At 49.0% G+C, this 23736-nt stretch overlaps 1 protein-coding gene across 1 annotated transcript in view; it reads left to right on the top strand.

Moving 5' to 3' along the window:
• The window catches only part of myo3b (myosin IIIB), a 37599-nt gene continuing 13863 nt past the window's right edge, over positions 1 to 23736 (top strand). Inside the window, exons 1-20 of the mRNA XM_047046015.1 lie at positions 1 to 8; positions 222 to 383; positions 2734 to 2818; positions 2914 to 3030; positions 3174 to 3278; positions 3546 to 3629; positions 3735 to 3937; positions 4289 to 4387; positions 4490 to 4604; positions 4755 to 4881; positions 5109 to 5319; positions 6132 to 6279; positions 7454 to 7607; positions 8300 to 8388; positions 8569 to 8715; positions 18313 to 18390; positions 19085 to 19290; positions 21066 to 21177; positions 21450 to 21612; positions 22484 to 22564. Of these exons, the coding sequence (XP_046901971.1) occupies positions 1 to 8; positions 222 to 383; positions 2734 to 2818; positions 2914 to 3030; positions 3174 to 3278; positions 3546 to 3629; positions 3735 to 3937; positions 4289 to 4387; positions 4490 to 4604; positions 4755 to 4881; positions 5109 to 5319; positions 6132 to 6279; positions 7454 to 7607; positions 8300 to 8388; positions 8569 to 8715; positions 18313 to 18390; positions 19085 to 19290; positions 21066 to 21177; positions 21450 to 21612; positions 22484 to 22564 (2494 nt within the window). The remainder of the gene's footprint in view (positions 9 to 221; positions 384 to 2733; positions 2819 to 2913; positions 3031 to 3173; positions 3279 to 3545; positions 3630 to 3734; positions 3938 to 4288; positions 4388 to 4489; positions 4605 to 4754; positions 4882 to 5108; positions 5320 to 6131; positions 6280 to 7453; positions 7608 to 8299; positions 8389 to 8568; positions 8716 to 18312; positions 18391 to 19084; positions 19291 to 21065; positions 21178 to 21449; positions 21613 to 22483; positions 22565 to 23736) is intronic.

Below are 23736 nucleotides of genomic sequence, written 5' to 3'. Positions count from 1 at the left end.
ATGCTCAGGTGACTGTTTGTCGTTTGTCCCGCCGTCTTATGCTGTAGACGTCCACAGAGACTGGAGGAAAAGATCAGCTGGATGGACATGATCCGTCACCATCAGGCGCCAGCTCCGTGCAGAGGAGGTTACGGCACCGGCACTGGCTTTGCTGTCTCCGTCTGTGTGAGGGTGTATGAATTTGTGGTGACCGTGTGTGTGTGTGTTATCTCCCCCCCCAGGTGCTTGATAAAGGACTTTGAGACGCGGCCGTCCGTGACCCACCTGCTGGAGCATCCCTTCATCAAGCAGGCCCATGGCAAGGAGCTCCCCCTGGGCCAGCAGCTCGCCAGCCTCGTGCACCAGCAGCAGGAAGCGCAGAAGAGCAGCAAAACCAAAACCAAGTAAGACCGTCGGCTCCCATGCTGAGATCTGACCGATATTCCGGTCTGCTTGTGTTGTTGAACTGCTATGGTTGAAAAATAAATGATGTTTTTGTCAGGTTGTTTTTGGTTGGCAAAGAGTAGGGTGAAGTAGTAAGCCAGGGGAGTGATTGAATGAACCGATCAAATGAGATTTTTCACCAGTAGGGGGCAGAGTCTAATCTCTTAAAACAGTAGCGTCGCTCCCAACAGCAAACATGAGGCCTGGCCTGAGTAGTGTCGTGATGGAGAGTGTGTGATTAAGGGAGGTTAGGGGAGTGAGACTAATTTGGGAGGAGAGATTGTTCCAGAATTGTGCTGACTAACCTTTAGATGAATAGAAGCTTTGTGCTTGGTGCCCGTGGATCCACTAACCATCCTGATGAGCAGAGTAACACTGATCTCTGCTGCGCGGGGTGAAGCAGTGAGGGGGGGAAAACGCTGTGGAAGATTGATCAACTTGTGGAAAGCCGTAGTCAAATGCTAAATGGCGGAACGTTTGGCAGTTATTCCGGGATGGTGTCCTAATGACAGTCCAAATCACCGCTCAGCACTGGACATTCTTAAATGCACTAGCTAGGAATTAGTCTTAATGGACCTATATATGGATGGATTTATATTTAAAGTCAATTAAAATATAAAGAAGATCATAATAAATAATAATATAAAAGAAAACAATATCTCAAGGCTATGTGAGTTCTATTCCACATTGTAGTGAGATTAGTGAGATTTTTCTTTAAGCCTTTCCTCTGGCTTCTATGGGACTACTTTCCCTGCTATCTGAAAACTTGCTCCAGAACACCAGCCCTGCCCCCCGCCAGCCCCCTGCCAGCCACCCCCCCCTTCCTCCCTCTTGTGTGTGTGTGGCATGCCAGTGATTGTAGTCCCTTGTCCCCCGTTCACAGTGAAAGTGTATAACTAGATTAGGAGCTTGAGGAGACAGAAGGTGATCTTAGAGTTCTGGTCTCACCCCAACCAGGACCAGGAGGGTTTACAGCATGTGTGTCAAACTCGAGGTCCGTCGGCCAAATACGGCCCATTGCACATTTGTATCTGGCCTGCATATCAATTTAGGTTCTTTTCACATTTTGCCCCTCGAAGTTGTAGCTAACCTAGCTGTGGTCTGCAGAGCGACACCGAGCCAAACAGCTGCAAACCTGCAAGCTATCCAACAGAACGACACAAAGAAGGAAAGCCCGACAATTTAAAGAGAGAGGGAGACTGAATTCTGAGTTCCAAGTGTCAGAGAAGCCCCTGAGTTATGTACCATGAGACAATCTCAGTTTTCAAAGAATAGGCTATAATTTGCATTGTCATTTTGAAACCACAAATAAAAGAGAGATTGATCCATGGCAATGGAACAGGGAGGCTTCAGGAAGTGGTCGACCTGGAGAGAGGCATGCAGCCACAGCACAATGTGTTTAATGGAGCCAAATTTCAAAGTGATAAAAGGCAGGTTTCATCACAGCAGAGGGAAAAAGACAGATCAGGGAGGTCATTCACAGAGGGAAGTTTTCAGAAAAACGGTATGCTACTGTGACGACAAATGCAAAATGTCAGTCTTGCTAGAAATCCTGCATTCTTGGGTATGATCTGGATCAAATTGTATGTGAGAAGGCTATATGGGACGTGTGTAAGAGAGTGAAGTGTCGAGGATTTCCTGTCGTGCAGCCTCCGGTGACGAGCGGTGACAGGGACGACTCTGAAGATGGTCCCTTGAGGACTGTTGGGTTGCTGCTCAGAATAGGAAATGAAGGGGAACACAGACGAGGTTAAAAATGCACGTGGCCCAAGGTGAATCTGGTCTTGTGTTCTTCCTCTCATATGATCGATTATTTATCGGCATGGAATATAGATAGACTTTGAGAATCCGATACTGCCGCTGTTGCTTGTGAATGTGAGGCTTAGTTAGGTCACGGGAAGTCTCTGTGATCTTGAATGTGTTTCTGTGGTAAGGACAGCAGAGTTCTCTCGAACTGACTAAAATTGTTGTTACTCAATAGTCTAGTCTGTTGACACGCACACACACACACACACACACACACACACAGTCACACACACACACACTTTGTCTGTAGGGCTCCCCTGGGAGTTAGCGCGGCCCCAGGGAGGCAGCTGCCAGCGTGTGACCCCCTCTCCCAGCGGGGCCCTGCAGAGTGAGAGGTCACGCCCAGATGAAGTGCGATCACAGCCTGCGATCATGACGGGCCTCCCCCGAAGGGCTCACCATGGAAACGACACATTATCACCCCCCCCCTCCCCCCCATTTGTCTGCATCCACCGTTCATCTGGATGCTTCCCAAGTCTTCCGTTTCTGCTTGGCTTCACGCAGGCATGAAAGGATCAATACTCGTAAGACCCTCATCATAGAGAGTTCCCCCGACGATGACCTTGTCAACCTGGAGGTTCTAGACGAGGTAGCGCACGTTCAGTCACTCTGTAGTTTCACCCGGTGCACAACGTGTCAGCAGGTGTACAGTACAGCCGCTGTCTCTGACCCCCCCATCGCTAGGAGACCATCATCACGCACCTCCACAGGAGGTATGGCGAGCTCCAGATATACACCTACGTTGGAGACATCCTCATCGCCCTCAACCCTTTCCAGAACCTCAGCATCTACTCCCCGCAGGTTTGTTTGTCCGACCCCCCCCCCCCCCCCACCACCACCACCTCCCCGTGGTGAACACCCGTCCGGTCATCGTTACGGCGACGCTGTGACGGTGTTGTGACGGGTGAAGCATCACGGTAGCAGGTTTCTCTTTGTGTCCTCAGTTCTCCAAGCTGTACCACGGGGCCAAGCGCGCCGACCACCCTCCACACATCTTCGCCTCGGCCGACGCTGCATACCAGGGCATGGTGACCTTCAGCAAGGACCAGGTGGGGAGGGAGAACGTTACTATGTGGAGGCTACCTGGCAGGTTTTTTTACATTATACATTCAGGTTACCTGGTAAAAACGTGTCAGACATGGGAACTGCTATGTAGTTAATGTCAAGTTCAATTTAAAGTGTGACTTGATGACGTTTTGTATGTTGTAGTAGTACAGACTGTTGTACATCTAATGATCATGGTACAGGGTAGACGATCTACCCTGCTCTACTCCAATCGGCTCTCTTCTACTCTGCTCTACTCCCTTATGGTTTAGTGTATCATCATCAGTGGGGAGAGTGGAGCGGGGAAGACAGAGAGCGCCCACTTGATTGTCCAGCATCTCACCTTCCTGGGGAAGGTACTGCCCTGCTCACAGACAGGCCCAGCTTCACAGTCCCTCTCAGAGGTTTGTCTACAGCTACGTGGCTGGACAGGCCATCTGACAGATGACCTGTGATTGCAGGCTAACAACCGGACGCTGAGAGAGAAGATCCTGCAGGTGAATCCCCTGGTGGAGGCTTTCGGGAACGCGTGCACTGCCATTAACGACAACTCCAGCCGCTTTGGCAAGTACCTGGAGATGAAGTTCACCCCCTCCGGAGCCGTCATGGGGGCCAAGATCTCCGAGTACCTCCTGGAGAAGTCCCGAGTCATCAAACAGGCCACGTGAGTGAGGCTAGCTCCAGCAGGCTACACTAGTGAGGCTAGCTCCAGCAGGCTACGCTAGTGAGGCTAGCTCCAGCAGGCTACGCTAGTGAGGCTAGCTCCAGCAGGCTACGCTAGTGAGGCTAGCTCCAGCAGGCTACGCTAGTGAGGCTAGCTCCAGCAGGCTACGCTAGTGAGGCTAGCTCCAGCAGGCTACGCTAGTGAGGCTAGCTCCAGCAGTCTATGCTAGTGAGGCTAGCTCCAGCAGTCTACGCTAGTGAGGCTAGCCCCAGCAGGCCACGTGGTCTTGCCCAGCACACTTACTCTTTGACTGTACTCAAACTTACAGTTCTTCTTTTGTTTGACCCGAAGCGGGGAGAAAAACTTCCACATCTTTTACTACATCTATGCTGGGCTGTACCACCAAGGCAAACTGAAGCACTACAGACTGCCTGACAGGAAGCCCCCCAGGTGAGCACGCCTGAGAGGGCGCCCCCTGCTGCCCTGAGGGCTCTTGACACCTGCTCGACCTAAAGGGTCGCAGGTCTCAGTGAGGGTCTCTGTGTGTCCCAGGTACATCAATAACGAGCATGGCCGGGCGATGCAGGACATCGTGTCCAGCAAGCTGTACCAGGAGCAGTTTGACGCCATTCAGGACTGCTTCCGCATCATCGGTTTCACAGACGAGGTACGTCACAGAAGCTTCCGGCTCATCTAAAACACTGCCCTCCTTACATTTCACGAATCCAACCAATTAAACTGGAATTTTCCACAGACTTTTGAATGTCGATCCTTGTCTTTACATTTTTTTTTTCTCCTTTTTTGGGGGTTGTTATAGGAGGTGAACTCGGTGTACAGGATTCTCTGTGCCATTTTAAATACAGGAAACATTGAATTCGCTGCCATCACTTCCCAACACCAGACAGATAAGAGCGAAGTGCCGAACCCTGAGCCCCTGGAGAACGGTCAGTTCCCTGTTCAGCTGGCAAACCTTTCTAGTGTCTCCAAACTGGAATGGGAGAATTGTCATTGAAAAGTCCAAATCCCCCATATATGCTAGTTCAGTCAGAGAATATAGTATCAGAAGAATAAATCTCTGATCTGAGTGAAACAGGGTGTTTCACCGCAGTACAGATTTAGTGGATTAGCTGTTATGAGCGAAATGAGATTCATCCATCACCGTGTGCCTCAGCTGCGTCTCTCCTGAGTATCGGCCCTGAGGAGCTGCAGGAGGCTCTGACCTCGCACTGCGTGGTGACCCGGGGCGAGACCATCATCCGCACCAACACGGTGGACAAGGCCACGGACGTGCGGGACGCCATGTCCAAGGCCCTGTACGGACGGCTGTTCAGCTGGATAGTCAACCGCATCAACGCCCTCCTCCAGCCTGACACCAACATCTGGTGAGCACGCACGCCCCCCCGCCCCGTCCCGCCCGGCCCCCGCCCGCCCCCCGCCCAGTGTCTCTGTCCTTGGAACGCAGAGCTCCCCTCACTAGTTTTGTACGATCTGTGAAGCTTCGTGTGACCTTTACCTCAAGTCTGTGTAGAGCAGCGGACCCTGGGTGTGGAATATTAATGGACAAGCACAAGGAGAGAAAAGAACCGCAAAAGAAGTTTTAATAAATTTTTGATACCGAGTTGCGTGCCAAGAAAATAATATTCAGATGATTAAAAAGACTTCAGAGAGACTGTAAAGGGTTGTTCATTGATCCGTGAGAATTCCCTGATAAATGCGAGCGTAGACTGTCAGAGAATTGTCTGACTGTCTCTATCGGAGCTGCGTGCGGCCCACTGTGCCTGTCTAAACTACAATCATCTCTCTCCTCTCTCTTATTGCCATTAATAACCTGTTAACCCAGTCTGAAGGTGACCTCTAAGACGTGCTGCTCTGTGTTCTGACTGTGGAACTGGCACATAACAGAGAAGTGGTGATGCTGTAGCGCTGGGGTCCAAACTCTGCAGACAGTTGTTTCGTTGACATAACTGTTACAACACGAGTGGCATTTGTTGATGTATTTTCTGGATCCAAAATAAGTTTTATTAAAAGTGCATTTCTTTACTAAAGTAGAATAGGCCATTATAAACCAGATATTCTATTTGGGTTGAACTTGGTTTATCATGAAAATTTGATCAGCTCATGTGGTTGCTTGGGATTTGCTCACATAGTTACACAGAAAAATAAGTGTGTGTGTCCCCTTTTTCCTCCTTTGAAGTGCCGTGGAAAGTGGAATGAACGTGGGAATCTTGGACATCTTTGGATTTGAGAACTTCAAGAAAAACTCCTTTGAGCAGCTGTGCATCAACATTGCCAACGAACAGATTCAGTTTTACTTCAACCAGCATATCTTTGCCCTTGAGCAGGTGGGTGTTTAGAAGAGCTGGGTTATTGAAGATGAATTGCCTCTTGAACTCAGAGTAGGAGGGCAGTCCATTACATCGCGATGAACACATTTACACAACAATAGCCTTGTGTTGCACTGCATAATGGGGCTCTCTTCTCCTCTACCATTGTTTACAAAAAAGCCCCTTGATATTCTAAGCCGTGTTAATTTTCAATCATTGTTTACTAAAAGCGTCTAAATATTCTAAGCCTTGCTAATCAATCACATTTCTGGTGGCTAAAATACTATAATTCACGATATCTTCCTTCTGCTCTAGCTGCACATTGACATTTAAATGATTCTGCCTTCCACACTCTGGAAAGGATTTTCTTAATTGATTTAATGAAGTTGTTTACCCTGAAGAAGCTCTTCATTTTGCTTGACGTCATGTTACAGACATTAATCAAAGCAGTTTTTGCTGTAATGTGTTTTTGTCTTAATGTGCCTTCCAGTCTTCTCAGGATCCGTTTTTATTATGAGCTGGTCTTCATTAGCTTCCTCATATCAAATAACTAAGAACGTGACCGATGTCTTTTGTCGTCTATGTATCCAAGAATATCTTTAGGCCATGCTATAGCACCAAATATATCAAGTCCTCTTCATGTTACAGTGTGTCTCTCTGGAACCACAGTATTCGTGCCTCTATGGGTTCTCGTGATACAGACATATTAGCTGCCTTCGATAAAGGGTTACTGCTTAGCGGGAAAGGGATTTTTTTTGCAAAAGGAATATGGCTTCCATCCAGTGGTACACAGAAGCTTATTATTCCAAGTTAATGACTTAAACATGAGCCTGGTTTAGATCCATTGGTTCCACTTTATTAGTAAAATATATATTTAAAAGAACTTTTTGATCTGAATTAAGCAGATGCAATAATTTGATATGACTCTGGGTTATTTGCAAATTGAAATAAATTATAGATTAGTAAGTGGCTCTATTTGTTATTTCCGAAAAGGCTCTGTATAATACATACAGCGACAGCCTCTTATTATAAACCTCAGTCACAGAATCGGAACTCTCTGCACGTGCAGCTGTGGCACCAGTGCTGGTGCCTCCCAAACTCTCATACATCACATTCAGCCCACACTGTTTAAGTGGGTTATTTAGTGAAATCATTAACTGAAGGTTGTTCTATATTCGCCGGCTCTAATTAGATGGAGTACCAGAGCGAGGGGGTGGATGCCAGCCTGGTGGAGTACGAGGACAACAGACCCATCCTGGACATGTTCCTCCAGAAGCCCATGGGTTTGCTGTCTCTGCTGGACGAGGAGAGCCGTTTCCCCCAGGCCACCGACCAGACCTTAGTGGGTAAGAGTCACCGACCAGACCTTAGTGGGTAAGAGTCACCGACCAGACCTTAGTGGGTAAGAGTCACCGACCAGACCTTAGTGGGTAAGAGTCACCGACCAGACCTTAGTGGGTAAGAGTCACCGACCAGACCTTAGTGGGTAAGAGTCACCGACCAGACCTTAGTGGGTAAGAGTCACCGACCAGACCTTAGTGGGTAAGAGGGAACCCATGATCCTCTTCCTACCAGGATGGATGTATTTACACCTGTCAATGTCTGAGTTGTGAACTTGGGGTGTGTTATAATGCATCCACACGTATTCTGCTGAGGAATCGATCCGGGAACCTTCTGATTACTAGCCCGATTCCCTAACCGCTCAGCCACCTGACTCCCTCCCTGCTGTACTTGGGACGCCCCTGTGGCTCAGCAGATAGAGGACTAGGACAAGGTTTTACCGCAGAGGCCCGGGTTCGATTCTACCCCGGGCCTTTGCTGCATGTCATCTCCTCCTCTCTCTGCCTGCACTCCCTGTCTCTCTCAAACTGTCATTATCAAGGAAGCAGAAAACCCCTCCCCAAACTCCTGCTAAACTAGAAGTTTCCTCCTCGTCAGGAACAGGTCTTTACATCCTCTTTAACGTGTTGTTTAAAGTATGAAGGGCCTTACAAGCGGCACAGTTAAAACCTCCAAATGTGTCCTCTCTTCTGCCCAGATAAATTTGAGGACAATCTGCGCTACAAGTACTTCTGGAGACCGAAGCGTCTGGAGCTTTGCTTTGGCATTCAGCACTACGCAGGAAAGGTACAGTATCGTAGCGCTAATAGGTTTTTTATTCATAAGATAAATCACCCGTGAAGAGATCGAACCGAATGGCCATCGATAATACATTTTTGTGATAAATCAGTGATGCATTTTAATTTTTTTTGAGCAGAAGTCCAGCAGGATTCGCAGCAGTGGCTAAATGACTGTGTGTGTGTGCAGGTCTTGTACAACGTCAACGGCTTCCTGGAGAAGAACCGGGACACGCTCCCGGCAGACATCGTGGTGCTCCTGAGAACCTCAGAGAACAAGCTTCTGCAGCAGCTGTTCTCCAGCCCCCTGACCAAAACCGGTGAGAACGTTCCCCAGGTCATCTTCTGTATGCTTGTTAGACGTCGTTATGCAAATGTATTCATAAAAATACCCCCCAAAATATAGAATATGTGTCTAAAGTAACAACGTATCTACTCTAAACGAGTATTAAGGAGTGCTATTTCAGCACTGCCATCATTCCTAAACTAGAATGCAGTTCACTGGAAACTTGCATTATTTCTATACACTGAGGAGCAGCCTCCCAGGCCACAGTGCTGCATGGCGGTCTGAGAGTGGGTGTTTGTGCCTGCTGTTGTTCACTGCTCCATGAATGTTCAGGTAAGTGGGTTTCTTAAAGACTCCTCCGAAGGGGCTGGTGCGCTCCCCCTCCACACGGAGCCTCTCCTCTCTCTCTCTGGGGGATCAGTCTGCAGTCTCCCGTTATCTCCTCCGAGGCTCAGCTCTCAGCGCACGGCTCTGTTTTTATTTGCACTAAGCTGTCCCCCTTGGTTTCCCGCTGCTCTGCGCTATCTCCAGATTGGGGGTGCGGCGGGATATTTCTGTGATAAGGTTTCTAAATACCCAGGGGATGAATAGATGCTATTTAGAGATCACAATAGCAAGTGTTCCTCCGTCTCTTCCCGGCTGGGTACAGTAGGGGAAGAGGGGGATGTTCTCGTCATCAGCCTGGGCTGAAGACTCTTGGTCACTTGATTTAGCTGGAGTGCTAATGCATGGGTTCAGTTGTGAGCCCACAACTTCATATCCCCCCCCCAGCAAAGCTGTATTATGTTCTTCTGACTTCCATTTTTCTTTGCTTTTGGTTAAATGGCTGATTTAAGTTGTGGTGGAATTAATTGCAGCTCTGATTTATAAAATAGAAAAAAACCACACCTGGGTTTAGTCTGTAGTAGATATCCTTGTGTCTGCGTAGCTTAGAGAGAAGCTGGGAGGTGAGCTGTTCAACACCTTCTGGGCAGCAGAGGAATCCAGCAGGTTTAATAGCCAAATCCATGCTATGTGCAGAGGTGTAAAATGAACTGCACTTTGGTGCCCAGATAATTGAACAGGGACAGAAATGTGATCTCCCATTTACTGTCGTGTCAATTAAGGCCTAAAAGCTCCTCAAATTCTGCTTGTGTTGCATCCTAGTCGAGTACGTAAACTCACTTGCAGACCAGTTCCTTCTGGTCCTGTGCACTAGGTTGGGATTGCGATTACTATTTTTTATTTGGGGGCTTTTTTCCGTGAGTGAAAGTGTAATGTTGTCCTCAGCAGTGTAAGACTCCGGTCACAGGGACTCTCCTCAATGTGGAGCGCGTAGTAATCGATTCGCCCCTCTTTTCTTTCTTTTTTCTTCTCTTTCTCTTGTTCTCTCTGTCTCTCTGAGTTGAGGTTGTGTCTTCAGGGTCCTCTCAGTCAACCTCCATCATCCTCCAGAGCCAGAGGTCCCATCTTCCTCTGACAGTCCATGGAAATAGAGATAATCAAACCAGATAGCGCCTCTGAAACACTGCTGTTCCTTATCAAGTTGGAAAAGCTTGAGTTCTCTTTTAAGTGAGAAGTAGCATATGAGAATTATAATTCTATTCTTCGGGGTAAAATCCGGGGGAATTTAATTTGCATTTTAGTTCATATTATACATTCCCCGTTATCTGTGAAATTACAACTATCTACTGGATCTGATCTGAATCTTTTGCACTCTGGTGGTTTCATCCTGCAGAGTGATGTGACTTCATGTCACCACTAGGGGTCCCCCTTGCAGATGCACAGTGTTGTGGTGTGGGAGCCTGATGTTGGATCTGAGACCAAACATCACTAGCACGGTTCAGATACTTTCTATCGGTGTTTTGAAATGTTTGTATGAACATACAGTCAGAGACTGAGTCGATACTGCCCTCCACCCCGTACTGCCCTCCACCCCATACTGTGAAAAGCTTCAACTGAACAGTCTCAAGATTCAAGGTGTACAGTAGATTCCAACCATTGGACAGCAACTGCTTGGAAATCCCACTGAGCTAAGTTGTATTATGTGTCCGTTGTAGTATTTATTATGAACAGAGGGAGTAAGGTTTCCTTCACGCTGCGTCGTCTTGAGATCAGTGTTAGGCTGAGAATCCCCCCAACCTTCCAGCTCCCAAGCCTCCCAGCCTCCTTAACCCCCCAGCCTCCCTCGCCTCCCCAGCCTCCCTAACCCCCCAGCCTCCCTCGCCTCCCCAGCCTCCCTAACCCCCCAGCCTCCCTCGCCTCCCCAGCCTCCCTAACCCCCCAGCCTCCCTCGCCTCCCCAGCCTCCCTAACCCCCCAGCCTCCCAGCCTCCCTCGCCTCCCCAGCCTCCCTAACCCCCCAGCCTCCCAGCCTCCCTCGCCTCCCCAGCCTCCCTAACCCCCCAGCCTCCCTAACCCCCCAGCCTCCCAGCCTCCCTTGCCTCCCTCGCCTCCCCAGCCTCCCAGCCCCCCAAGTCGTGAGGAAAGGGGTGCTTGAGCCTTGCAGAGTCTTGGGCCTGCAGGCTTGGACATGTGGTGCTGTTTTGTCAGAGGAAATGGCATGTATTTGCATGGACAAATTCGTCCAAGCCAGGGTCTTTCCCAGATCAGTCAGACCCCGATGTTTGAACTGGCAGGGCTGAGTGGTGGATGCCAGGAGGGGCTGGCCGGCCCGTGGTCACCCTGTAGCAGACCACATCCCTGGGCCTGGTGCAGGAGGGGCTGGCCGGCCCGTGGTCACCCTGTAGCAGACCCCATCCCTGGGCCTGGTGCAGGAGGGGCTGGCCGGCCCGTGGTCACCCTGTAGCAGACCCCATCCCTGGGCCTGGTGCAGGAGGGGCTGGCCGGCCCGTGGTCACCCTGTAGCAGACCCCATCCCTGGGCCTGGTGCAGGAGGGGCTGGCCGGCCCGTGGTCACCCTGTAGCAGACCCCATCCCTGGGCCTGGTGCAGGAGGGGCTGGCCGGCCGGTGGTCACCCTGTAGCAGACCCCATCCCTGGGCCTGGTGCAGGAGGGGCTGGCCGGCCCGTGGTCACCCTGTAGCAGACCCCATCCCTGGGCCTGGTGCAGGAGGGGCTGGCCGGCCCGTGGTCACCCTGTAGCAGACCACATCCCTGGGCCTGGTGCAGGAGGGGCTGGCCGGCCCGTGGTCACCCTGTAGCAGACCCCATCCCTGGGCCTGGTGCAGGAGGGGCTGGCCGGCCCGTGGTCACCCTGTAGCAGACCCCATCCCTGGGCCTGGTGCAGGAGGGGCTGGCCGGCCCGTGGTCACCCTGTAGCAGACCCCATCCCTGGGCCTGGTGCAGGAGGGGCTGGCCGGCCCGTGGTCACCCTGTAGCAGACCCCATCCCTGGGCCTGGTGGGCTAGTCCCTAGTCCTGGATACAGCCAGCCCTCTTTCAGATAACACTGCAAGAATCCGTGCACACTTCCAGTATAGTCCATACATGGCTTCATTTGGAATCAGCAGTTTGGATGCTTTCAGTGTTGGCTTCGAACCGTGCAAACAGCCACCCTTCAGACACAGTACTAGCAACTTCCTGCATTTTCACTGGTGAAGCAATACATTCTGTTTCTCTTTGAGTGTCTTCGCAGTGTACAAAAATCCAGTTATGTATAGGAAAACAGAACTGTAATATTGGCCTTGCTAATGGGAGTATGCAGTATTCTGTACTGGTGGTGAACTATAAGGCAAACACAGCTTATTGGTGCAAACAGGAGGGCAAAAGAGTGGGCTGAGTGTGTTGAAATATTCATATGTTGTAACTTATGCACTTGCAAACCAATGTATGTTCTGTTTATAATGTGTAAGCTTGCAGATTCTTCCTGCTCCGAATGCTACTCTCTAGTGTATAGATGGGCAGGGCTACTAAAGCACAATTAACATACTCTATCTATATCTCAGCGGTTAAAGTAGTTAGATGCTATCTAGAGTACACCGGTATTCTTAGTAGCACAGATATGATGTTCGTATGCTCTATCAAGACTTGTCATTACATTACTGAAGCCCGCTATGTAAAACAGTGTTAGTCTCCATCGCCTGTTTTACTACCCTTCACATTCCTGTGCTTTTCGTTTGTCATATTGAACGTTTCTTTAATGTAAGAGTATCTGAAGTGAAAGCTACATGATATTGGTTTCAACATTTTCTATTTTTCGATTTCTAAGACAGTGCAGAGTGCCTCTCTCTCCCTCTCTCTCTCTCTCTCTCTCTCTCCCTCTCTCTCTGCCCCTGTGAAGAAATGACATCCTTCACCCAGCGTTATGACACATTTAGCTCTTTGTTCTCTCCCAGTAGAATGTCTTTCATCCCAGTGGGCACATTCCACGCTGCTTCACCAGGGTGCCAGACTGCACTCCCATACACTCTCTGTCAATGCAGAGACACTTACTAAGTAATACTTTTGTTCATCTTCTTCTCACACCTCCACCCTCCCCACAAAAAGAAATCTAATCATCGTAGTGGAGAGAACATTTGGAGTCAGCACTGCGATCTGCTGCCCCTCTTCAATGGCTGGGGAGCAGGGCCCTTCTCAGAAAGCACATGCTTGAACACCCTTTGATAAACGCAAACACTATGTTGTGTCACGGAAAGCCAATTACACCGTGCTTTTTATGATGGATGGGCCCCGACAGGGGAGGATGCCATTGCAATCAGCCGAGCCCCGGAGTGAGCTGTGGGCCTAAACGCTGCTGCTCGCGGAGAGCGTTTGGGTGGCGGAGGTTATGGCTGCCGTAATCTCATTTGCCTGGTTGCTGAGTTGAATTTCCAGATCACATGTATTCAAAGCGAGTGCACGAGAGGAGAGTCGGAGAGATATCCTCTGCTAACTCAGCTCGCTGAAGGCAGCCTTCTCTTACGAGTTAGATTGTCCCCCGCGTCGACAGCTCGATCCACCGCTTCTGAAGTACAAGGCAGCTCGCTGGCACTCATAAAAGCGTGTAGGGAGGTGTCATATTGAACGTGGGATTGCTTTTTAATCCTGGGCACATTGACTATTCTTGTCAATAGAAACCCAATACAACTGCCAGCTTGAGATTTTTTTTTCTATAGGATTCTTGCTGGGCTTAATTTTCAAAGTGAACGCACAGATGCCAGGGAAGGCTTTTTTTTCTCTTTCTTCCTTCTCTCTCCCTCCCTGTCTCCCTCTCTCTCCCTCCCTGTCTCCCTCTCTCTGCCTCTCCCTCCCTGTCTCCCTCTCTCTCCCTCCCTGTCTCCCTCTCTCTCCCTCCCTGTCTCCCTCTCTCTCCCTCCCTTTTTCCCTCTCTCTGTCTCTCTCCCTCCCTGTCTCCCTCTCTCTGTCTCTCTCCTTCCCTGTTTCTCCCTCTCTCCCTGTCTCTCCCTCTCTCCCTTTCCCTCCCTCCCTGTCTCTCCCTCTCCCTCCCTGTTTCTCCCTCTCTCCCTGTCTCTCCCTCTCTCCCTTTCCCTCCCTCCCTGTCTCTCCCTCTCCCTCCCTGTTTCTCCCTCTCTCCCTGTCTCTCCCTCTCTCCCTTTCCCTCCCTCCCTGTCTCTCCCTCTCCCTCCCTGTCCCTCCCTCTCTCCCTTTCCCTCCTTCCCTGTCTCTCCCTCTCTCTCCCTCTCTCTCCCTGTCTCCCTCTCTTCCTCCCTGTGTCTGTTCTGGCAGCCTGTGCCATGAGCAGCAGGCATGAAGCAGAATTGATCAGTCGGATGCCCCGACACCGCCTGTTTCTGATGACAGGGTGACCTGATGGGAAGAGGAACCAGTCGGTTCCTCTCCCCTCTCCATCCACCCTGCTTCTCCTCTCTGCCAGAACAAACCACAGCTATCGGCTGATATGAGAGAAGAAAGATAAGATCAATCTTTATTGTCCCCAAAGGTACGTCTGTCTTGGGCTCCATGCTGCAGTAACAAAACCATCAACACCAATCGATACAGAAAATGGTTGCATGCAGCACTTCCATACGGCTAAACTCTACATATTCATTCACACAACATACAAAGTGCAAAGTGATGATAACAAGCATATTACACAAGCCCTTGAACATAATATTACATAACATACGGTATAGTGCAACTTAAATAGGTTTTATATTAACATATGGAAATGACAACCCAAGAAAAGGGATGCAGAAGATGAGAGCAAAGTGGTTTGAGTTTATCGAGGGTTTAAAGACGCTGGCATGACACTACTATATAAGGGGACTGCCTTAAAGAGGAAGCTGTGCCCCGCTTGGAAAATGCAATCTTTTGCATCTTGCAACCTGCCGCGAATCCCCTGGTTACTGCCCATGCAGCTCTGACAGGCCCCTCGTCACCATCCAGCTGTTCTGTCTTCAGCCTGGCTTCTGAGAGGGACATCACAGGTGCTGGGTGACACCTTTCAGAAGGACCCGTCCTCCAGGAGTCTGACGATTAACCCCTGCTCTAATCACCCGGTCGTGGGGGGCGGGGGGGGGGGGGGATACGAAATCACGGAAGAGAATGAATTAATTCGACCCGTCGAGGAATACATGTAGGAAGCTTTGAGTGTCCGTTAGCAGGGCTTAGGTGCTACTGTCATAGCCGCCCTCGTCTGCCGGCAGCCCCTTCATCTCCCCTTGATGGTGTCATGCTGCTGAGAGGCGTGACAGCCCAGTGGCACTGCGCGGGCCCGTTCCACTCCCAGCAGCTAATTCTTCATGACAAATGTTCTCAGATGATCTGGCCCAGCAGCGCTAATGGGGAGTGGGGAGAGGGCTGTTCGCTTGCACAAGACCCACTCCAATTAATCCAGCCAGCTTTACTCAGGGCTAATTGGAGCGAAGCCCTGGTTGTGGTGTGGTGAGGTACCTGACACAGTTAAGGTAGCGCCGCTCGGAAAACGCGCTCGCCGTCCGTGTGTTGTGTTTGGGTGGTTTTTCAAACACATTTATTCTTCGGATCAGGTCTCAGTTTTGCATCGTTTTTAGCACTATTTTTTTCCACGTGCATAAGAACTGTACTTCCATGTTCCTGTTATGTCTGTGGGTTATTTTGACTACAGCTGTGTGTGTGTGGGTGTGGGTGCGTGTGTTGTGATGTGACACATTCCTTTGGCTCGAGCAGGGCGTTCTTCATCTAAACTTAGATGTGATGTGACTTTTAATTAATCCTCCACAAATTGATTTCAATCTCCTCAGAGATTATGAAATGTACCAGTCATGCTTTTCATTATAAACTGATACATGAAATAGTCGCTCACAGCCAACTGACCTATAAAGCGTGGCAGTAAGGTATCAAACGAATGACCTCATCCTAGTTTTTGTGTGTTCGTTTACTCCTTTGTATGAAAACCCGGCACAATCGGTGGCCTGTCAATTCAACTTGAGCTAATATGAAAACAAAGGTTCTCCTGCTTGCTATTCGCTCCTGCTTGGCGCAGGCTGCCTCCTGCATGCACAGGCATATTTTTCTAAAGGTGTGTGTGGCACATCTGTGCGGCTATTGTTTATTCATGGAGTAAACCCTTTGAAATGTGTTAAGATACTTCCCACTCATTATAAAAATCCTGCCACCCATGGATTAGGACTTTGATGTCACCAATCCGGCTTCAAAGGGTTCTTTCAGTGCTATTAATCACAGTTTAGCCTCTGAAGATATCGCCAGAGAAAACATTTGGACATCTTGTGCAGAAACTTTGAAATGTTCAGACTGTCTTGCATATGCTAGGTTCATATCCTCTCCTGTGTGTGTGTGTGTGTGTGTGTGTGTGTGTGCGTGCGTGTGTGTGTGTGTGTGTTTAGGACTGTAGCACTGCTGGGCAGACAGCTGCACTGCTGGATCCACAGGATCCATCACAGACCAACTCAGGGTCCTAAAACTGCCTTTTTTTCCATCTGCTAAGATTACCTAACATACAGTACTGTGCAAGTCCTCATACACCATGGCTGGCTCCCTGTCTTACTGGGAGAGGAAGCAGATGCCAGCCTTCATGTTTCCAGCCTGTACAGTAACTCCAGTTCTGCAGTCGTAGGCTTACTCTTTGACACCAGTACCCATTTCAGCACAGTTATAGTATTAGCTTGAAATGTACTACCGTATACAGTCCCCCAACCCTCTACAACGAACCACGTGTTGAACTTTGTTGTACACATTGTAATAATAAAATGATACTGTAAACTGTATACGTATGTCGATGATATATGTATGCGATGTATTGATCTTTGGGTTGTTTTGTATGACGACAGGTAACCTAGCCACATCAAGAGCCAGAGTCACAGCCGCAGCCTCCAGATCCCTGCCTCCACAGCTCAACTCAGGACGCAACAAGGTGCTCCAGCTAACAGCCAGCTCTGTAGTTCAGGAACCACGCATGTCAGCAATCCAACCTAGCTTCACCTTGACCTTTCACTCAGCTGTCCTCACCTTCTCACCTGGCTGATTGGTAGGAGAGCTTTGACAGAGTACTTGTGTACAGTATGTGCATCATCAGTTTTTTCGGTTTGTCCCTCCTTTTGAAATTAATCTCATTTATGGGGCGACATTCACTACCATCATAATTATACAAAGATCATAATGTAAATGTTTTAAAAAAATACATATACTGCCGGATGTCTTTGTTGAATTTGCTGAATGAATCTGTCGACTTGCCTGGCACGTTTGACAGTTGATGTGGTTTGTTCTGAGGTAACTCAGCACTATGATGCTAGGTGTGTAACATTTCAGATCCTTTACTGCTTCTCTGTCACCTCATATCTATTCATTTCACCTGCATGTCCTGTTGTCAGTCTCCCAGGTACCTGTTGAAGGTAAGGACAACCAGTAGTGTTTAACAGTAGTCAGCAGTTACTCTTGAAAACTTACAATGAGTCTTGTGATAGTTAGTATTGAATATATAGACTTTTTTATATTTCTAATGATCATGTGTCATAGTCGCACAAAAATGTGTACTAGTACTTTCAACTTTGTGTTAGTTTTCAAAAGTCCAGGCCAAAGTGCTGAACTCCACTACTGTACTTTCTGAGGACTTAACATTTCAAGACATGATTGATGTAAAATGTGTGTCATCTTGTGCTCAAGTCTAAGTTGGAGGAAAGTTTGTTACTGTTAGCAGATGAGAAGCTTACAAAAGTCATCAGTGCAATCAGATTAAAGCAGACATCTAGTGGGCCCTTAGAAATGGAACCTTGCATGACAGATTGGGCTTCCAACTGAACAGCATTCCGCATAGTAAACTGTCAAGGCGTCCAATTACTCCCTGAAGTTATTCAGAAAATGTTTGACATACCTTTCCTTCTGTGCCGAAGATGAAATATAGTATTAAGATATGCACTTTGCTGTGTAGACTTACTATAAAATATGTATTGCTTCATTAATTTTGATGAAGCCATGAAGTGCAGGAACCATTAGAATGCTTATATTGTGTCCTCATTAATACCTTGTCAGAATAACTACCTCCTTCAGGATAGCTAGTCTCATTATTCCCAATGCTCTGCTATTTTCCCATGCCCCACAGCTGTGGGGGAGCCACTGTCAGTTGGCTTTAAGTGTTTATGGGGCATCCCAGCTCAAGACTACACAGTTAAAGCAAGTCATTCTGGCCCAGCCCATTTAAAGCTATCGGCATTAATATCCCTCATTCTCATTGAAGCTGTCTGGTCTGGACTAGCTGCACTCACTTGATTAGGAGACAGAGTTGCTTGGGCAGAAGGAGGGAGGCTAATGTGGCCTGTGTCTTCGTCTGCCCAGGTGGACACCATGGAGATGATGCGCCACCCGGAAGAGACCACCAACATGAGGAGGCAGACTGTGGCCTCCTACTTCCGTGTATGTATGCTTATTACTGCCTTAATACTACCTTATGTATGCTTATTACCACTTTAATACTACCTTATGTATGCTTATTACTGCCGTAATACTACCTTATGTATGCTTATTACCACTTTAATACTACCTTATGTATGCTTATTACCACTTTAATACTACCTTATGTATGCTTATTACTGCCTTAATACTACCTTTTGTATCCTTGATATTATGATTATATTATTATCATCACTTGTAATTGTAGACAAGTCAGAACCAATCATTCACCTGTTAGACTGAATTCCTAGAGAACGGCTTGTTTGAGGCCACAGTAAACCCAACTGTAAATACTGCACCAGTGGGACTGCCACAGCAATGATGACCACGTCAGAGGTGAAGGTTAGGTGGAGACACGAGGAACAATGATAGATATTCAAACAATATCTACCCCCACGGCCCCCCCCCCCCCCGTGTCCATCCTGCTCCTCCCCCAGTACTCCCTGATGGATCTCCTCTCCTCCCCCAGTACTCCCTGATGGATCTCTCCTCCCCCAGTACTCCCTGATGGATCTCCCCTCCTCCCCCAGTACTCCCTGATGGATCTCCTCTCCTCCCCCAGTACTCCCTGATGGATCTCCTCTCCTCCCCCAGTACTCCCTGATGGATCTCCTCTCCTCCCCCAGTACTCCCTGATGGATCTCCTCTCCTCCCTCAGTACTCCCTGATGGATCTCCTCTCCAAGATGGTGGTGGGACAGCCCCACTTTGTGCGCTGCATCAAGCCCAACGACGACAGGCAGGCGCTGCGCTTCTGCAAGGAGAGGGTGCTGCTGCAGCTGCGTTACACCGGCATCCTGGAGACCGTAGCCATCCGCCGGCAAGGCTACTCCCACCGCATCCTGTTCCAGGAGTTTGTTAACAGGTAACCATGGCGCTCTGTGACCTACCCCTCCTCCTCTCCTCCCTCTCCTGATTGGCTGCCGTGGCCTGGCGGAGTGCGCTGGTGCCGTACGCCGACACAACCCCAGAGATAGACCAGGACGAGCACACTATGTGCAACATCACAGGAAAACACGGGTACCTTAATGAGTTAGGAGTCAAACTTGAGCAGAGCAGGAGACTGACTAATTGGTAGTCATTAGCGACGGCAGAACACTACGTCCTACAGTACTCACTGTAACTGGGTGGATTCTGCCGGGCTGAACCATGAGGACAAAGTTCAAATAGGAAGGAAGAGAGGATGCTGAGAGTGTACATTTTAATGACTTTTCTTTACTATTCATGAAGGGTTTGTTCTTATTTTCAATGTTCTGGACAAAATCAGTCCCCTTTCACCCCGGGCGATAATTACGTGCGACAGAATTTGTGACTCTATAATTAGGTGCCTTACTTACAGGGTTTTGAAATGTTGTGGTGTTACTATTTTAAAGTGTTAATAGTCTAATTCATTCACCTGTTCAAACACTTTAAAATATATTTTTAGCCCAGCAATTTTCAAAACTGGCATTTAAACCCTCCTTAGTGCTGTCATGAACAACACACACACTCAGACAAGATCCTTGGGAAAACGCAGGAAACCTATGTTTGATCAATTATCCTTTGATAAATATTCCAGGCACCTCCAATGGGGAGGCTTTAAGATGATATAAAATTTAATTAGCTCAGGCTTGTGGCCTGTGTAAAAACCTGTGAGACAGCTGGTTGGTTTCTCTGCTCTAGGGGAGTGTTAAAAGATTGTGTGTTTAATTTCGGTGAAGGACCGCTCGACAGTTTTCTGCGGCCACAGTTTGTAGTGTACGCAAGGTTGTGTAAATGTTTTGTTCGGTGTTAAATATAATAGTTGATCACCTGAAACAGTCACCGTTAACCCTCCCATAGTTCCATATATGAGTGTGTGCATGTCTGAGATCGTCCTGTCGGTCTGGATAGCAACCTTGCCATTGAAACCTTCTCATCCCACCTAAGCCAGGCAGAACTAATACAGACAGACTCCATGGTTAAACTGCACCTTTAGTGGAAACTGATTTGAATGTGTGCTCTCATATCAAAGGCTTGTCTGATGTTGCCAAGGAGCGAGCTTTGTATTTACCATCAAAGAAATAACAGGTATCAACAGGAATTAGAATGAAGGACTGTAGACTGGAGTGGATGGAGGTTCAAAGAACTTTTTTTTCTCCCTCCTTCTCCTCTCCATCTTGTTGTTCTTCTTCTCTTTGACCAGCAGCAGAACATGGGGGATGAACCAGCAGTCTGGTGTGCCTTGATGTCCCTGAACAAACAGTTAGATCAGCTTTGTCCTGTTATGCGGGTATTTGGTAAACGGCTGCAGGAGGGGAACTGAAGGGCCCTCCAGACTGGGTGTAAACATGCCGTGGAGCTGATGCCCGCGGAGAGGCCCTGGCTAGTGGGCTGAGCGAGCCCATTGAAATAAGAGAGCAGGGGCCACTGGAAAGAGCTGCAGACAATAGGCCTCTGTCTGGGACTCATGTCTCTCTGAGCCTCTGGGCTCTTGTTCTCAGCTTTCAACATAGTTTTTTTTCTGTTACATGGAGGGAAGGAAATCAGGGTGGAAATGCAATCGCTGGAGAAAAAACCCCCCACTTATTTATTTATATTTTTTATGTTTTGGTACTGGGAAAAGTGGGTGTTGTGATGGAATGACAGAGGTCAAGTGTTCCTCCTCCTCCTCTGTGTCAGGTATTACTATCTGGCCTTCCGCGCCCACCAGATGCCCGACACGAGCATGGAGAACGCTGTGGTCATCCTGGAGCAGGCCAAGCTGGAGAACTGGGTCGTGGGCAAGACCAAGGTAGTGACCCTCAAGCAGTTTCAGAGAGCATGTCTCACCGACTGAGGATCAAACACATCTTATGTGTCTCCACGTGTCTCAGACATGAGATACTAAAGTCATTTAGGGATCGATTGCCCGACTAAAATAGTGTTGACCAAATCGAGGAGAATTCTAATACCATAAGGTTGATTGTGTATTTGGCTTGCTTCTAAGTCCAGGGGAATGCTTCCTGTGCGTTGAGGTGTGTTGAGAGGGTTATCAGGGCCTGTGCGGGTGTGCTTGTGCATCAGGTGTTTCTGAAGTACTACCACGTGGAGCAGCTGAACCTGCTGCTGAGGGAAGTGATAGCACGCGTGGTGGTGCTGCAGGCCTACACCAAGGGCTGGCTGGGCGCTCGACGCTACCGCAGGGAGAAGGAGAGGAGGAACAACGGGGCCATCGTCATCCAGTCAGGTAGACGGGGTGCTGGGGCACCTTCTCACTGGGCCACCTTCTGACTGGGCCACCTTCTGACTGGGGCACCTTCTGACTGGGGCACCTTCTGACTGGGGCACCTTCTGACTGGGCCACCTTCTGACTGGGCCACCTTCTGACTGGGCCACCTTCTGACTGGGGCACCTTCTGACTGGGGCACCTTCTGACTGGGGCACCTTCTGACTTGGCCACCTTCTGACTGGGCCACCGGTGCGCTGGGGGGAAATGTGGACCAGCTGCAACGTTCAGTCCCATTTCCTTCTTATACTTACATGAACCAACAGGAAGTCCAAGACAAACACAGAGTGAATGGTTACTAATGACACTATGTAAACATTTAATTTTAAGCTTTATTGTTTTTTTTATTGTTTTGTAGACAAAACAGGTGCAAATGCTTAGTGACTTTGACCTCTGGTCCCTTAATGAGCATGTGTCTAATAACCTAGCTAGTCCTGGGAAAGCAGATGAGCTCTCTCACTATGGCGTGACTGTGGGGTTGGGAGTTCAGAGGTCGGTCTTGTTGCCACCTGGTTTAGCCATTCTTTTTTTGAAGTGGGATCTCGTGTTGAATGTGTGGCCTGGATGGTTTCACACAGGTTGATGACAAACCTCTCTCTCTCTCTCTCTCTCTCTCTCTCTCTCTCTCTCTCTCTCTCTCTCTCTCTCTCTCTCTCTGTCTCTCTGTCTCTCTGTCTCTCTGTCTCTCTGTCTCTCTGTCTCTCTGTCTCTGTGTCTCTGTCTCTGTCTCTGTCTCTGTCTCTGTCTCTGTCTCTACTCTCTCTCTTTCTCTGTCTCTCTCTCGCTCTACTCTCTCTCTTTCTCTGTCTCTCTCTGTCTCTTTCTCCTGTAGCCTGGAGGGGCCATTCTGCTCGGCAGAACCTCAGACAGATCAGGAACGAGAGGGAGGAAGCCGCCGTACGCATCCAGTCCAGTAAGAAACTGTTGCAGTCGCCGTGACAACTGTTTCCAAGCACGTTATGGCACCTTCTAGAACTCTCCCATAGGTCTATGTGTGAGCTTAATGCATTGTGTCTGTGTATGCATTCCATACACACACAAAACAAATGTGTAAGGCCAAAAATTATTCTGGGTCCTTGAAAAACCTTTTGTGATGTCGAAAAGGTTTCACCAAACAGTAATAATTAATTAATAATGTATGAAGAAAGGCTTTTGAAAGTTCGGGCAGCATTTGGTCCCCATGTTTTAGAAGAACAGTGCATATTGAGATCTTTTTTTCCTTCCTTTCATCTCCTTCCCAGTAACGGCAAGACAGGGGCTTATCCCTTCTGCTTCCTCTCCACTTCCTCCCTCCACTTCCTGGTCTATTACACAGCTCTCACATGCCAGAAACAAGATGCCTTTTTAGACTGTCAACCTTTTCATCTGAAATGTAAATTAATTCTTACTCAGTGTGCCTTGACGAAGATCAAAGTAGGCACATTAACCTTCCTGGGCCCCTCCCCCCCCCCACTCCCCCTCCTCTGAGCCCCTCACTGGAGGGCGAGCGAGGGAGCCAAGAGGGGCAGGGCAGAGGAGGTGCCTGGGGAGGAGACTGTCCTCGGGGCTGCCCCTCATCTGGCACACGGAGCATCTCAGCCGCCTGCACACATTGTGTACACGTCCTCCATTAAAGCCCTCGTAAACGGTGCTGTGGAATGGGTAAACACGGGTTGTCTGGTGTGAAGGTAGCCCCCCTCCCTCCCTCTCTTTCTCTCTCTCTCTCTCTCTCTCTCTCCCTCTCTCCCTCTTTCCCCCTCTCCTTCAGCCTCTTTGTAGAAGTGTGTTTGTGTGTGGGCAGGCTGGGAGGGTTGTGGAGAACGTGAACCTGACATAAGTGGGGGCTCAGCCCCCCGAAGGAACAGTCCAGCACGCTCGCATTGTGTGTTCTCCACAGCTCAGAGCCTTTGAGGTGTGCCTGCATTTGCATTTTGAAAATAAACAGATGCCTTTCAAATGTATGAGCCCGGTGGCTTGTCAGATCCCAGCAGGGTCTTGGGGGGCCGGGGGCGGGTCGGGGGCGGGTCGGGGGGGGAGGGGCATGCTCACCATCGATCAGATTAGGCGGCACAGAACACAGCTATGGCTCAACAATGTACTTGAACA

The sequence above is a fragment of the Hypomesus transpacificus genome, chromosome 23, assembly GCF_021917145.1.
Source record: "Hypomesus transpacificus isolate Combined female chromosome 23, fHypTra1, whole genome shotgun sequence".
Classification (NCBI taxonomy): domain Eukaryota; kingdom Metazoa; phylum Chordata; class Actinopteri; order Osmeriformes; family Osmeridae; genus Hypomesus; species Hypomesus transpacificus.
This window is presented reverse-complemented; position numbering and strand designations above follow the sequence as displayed.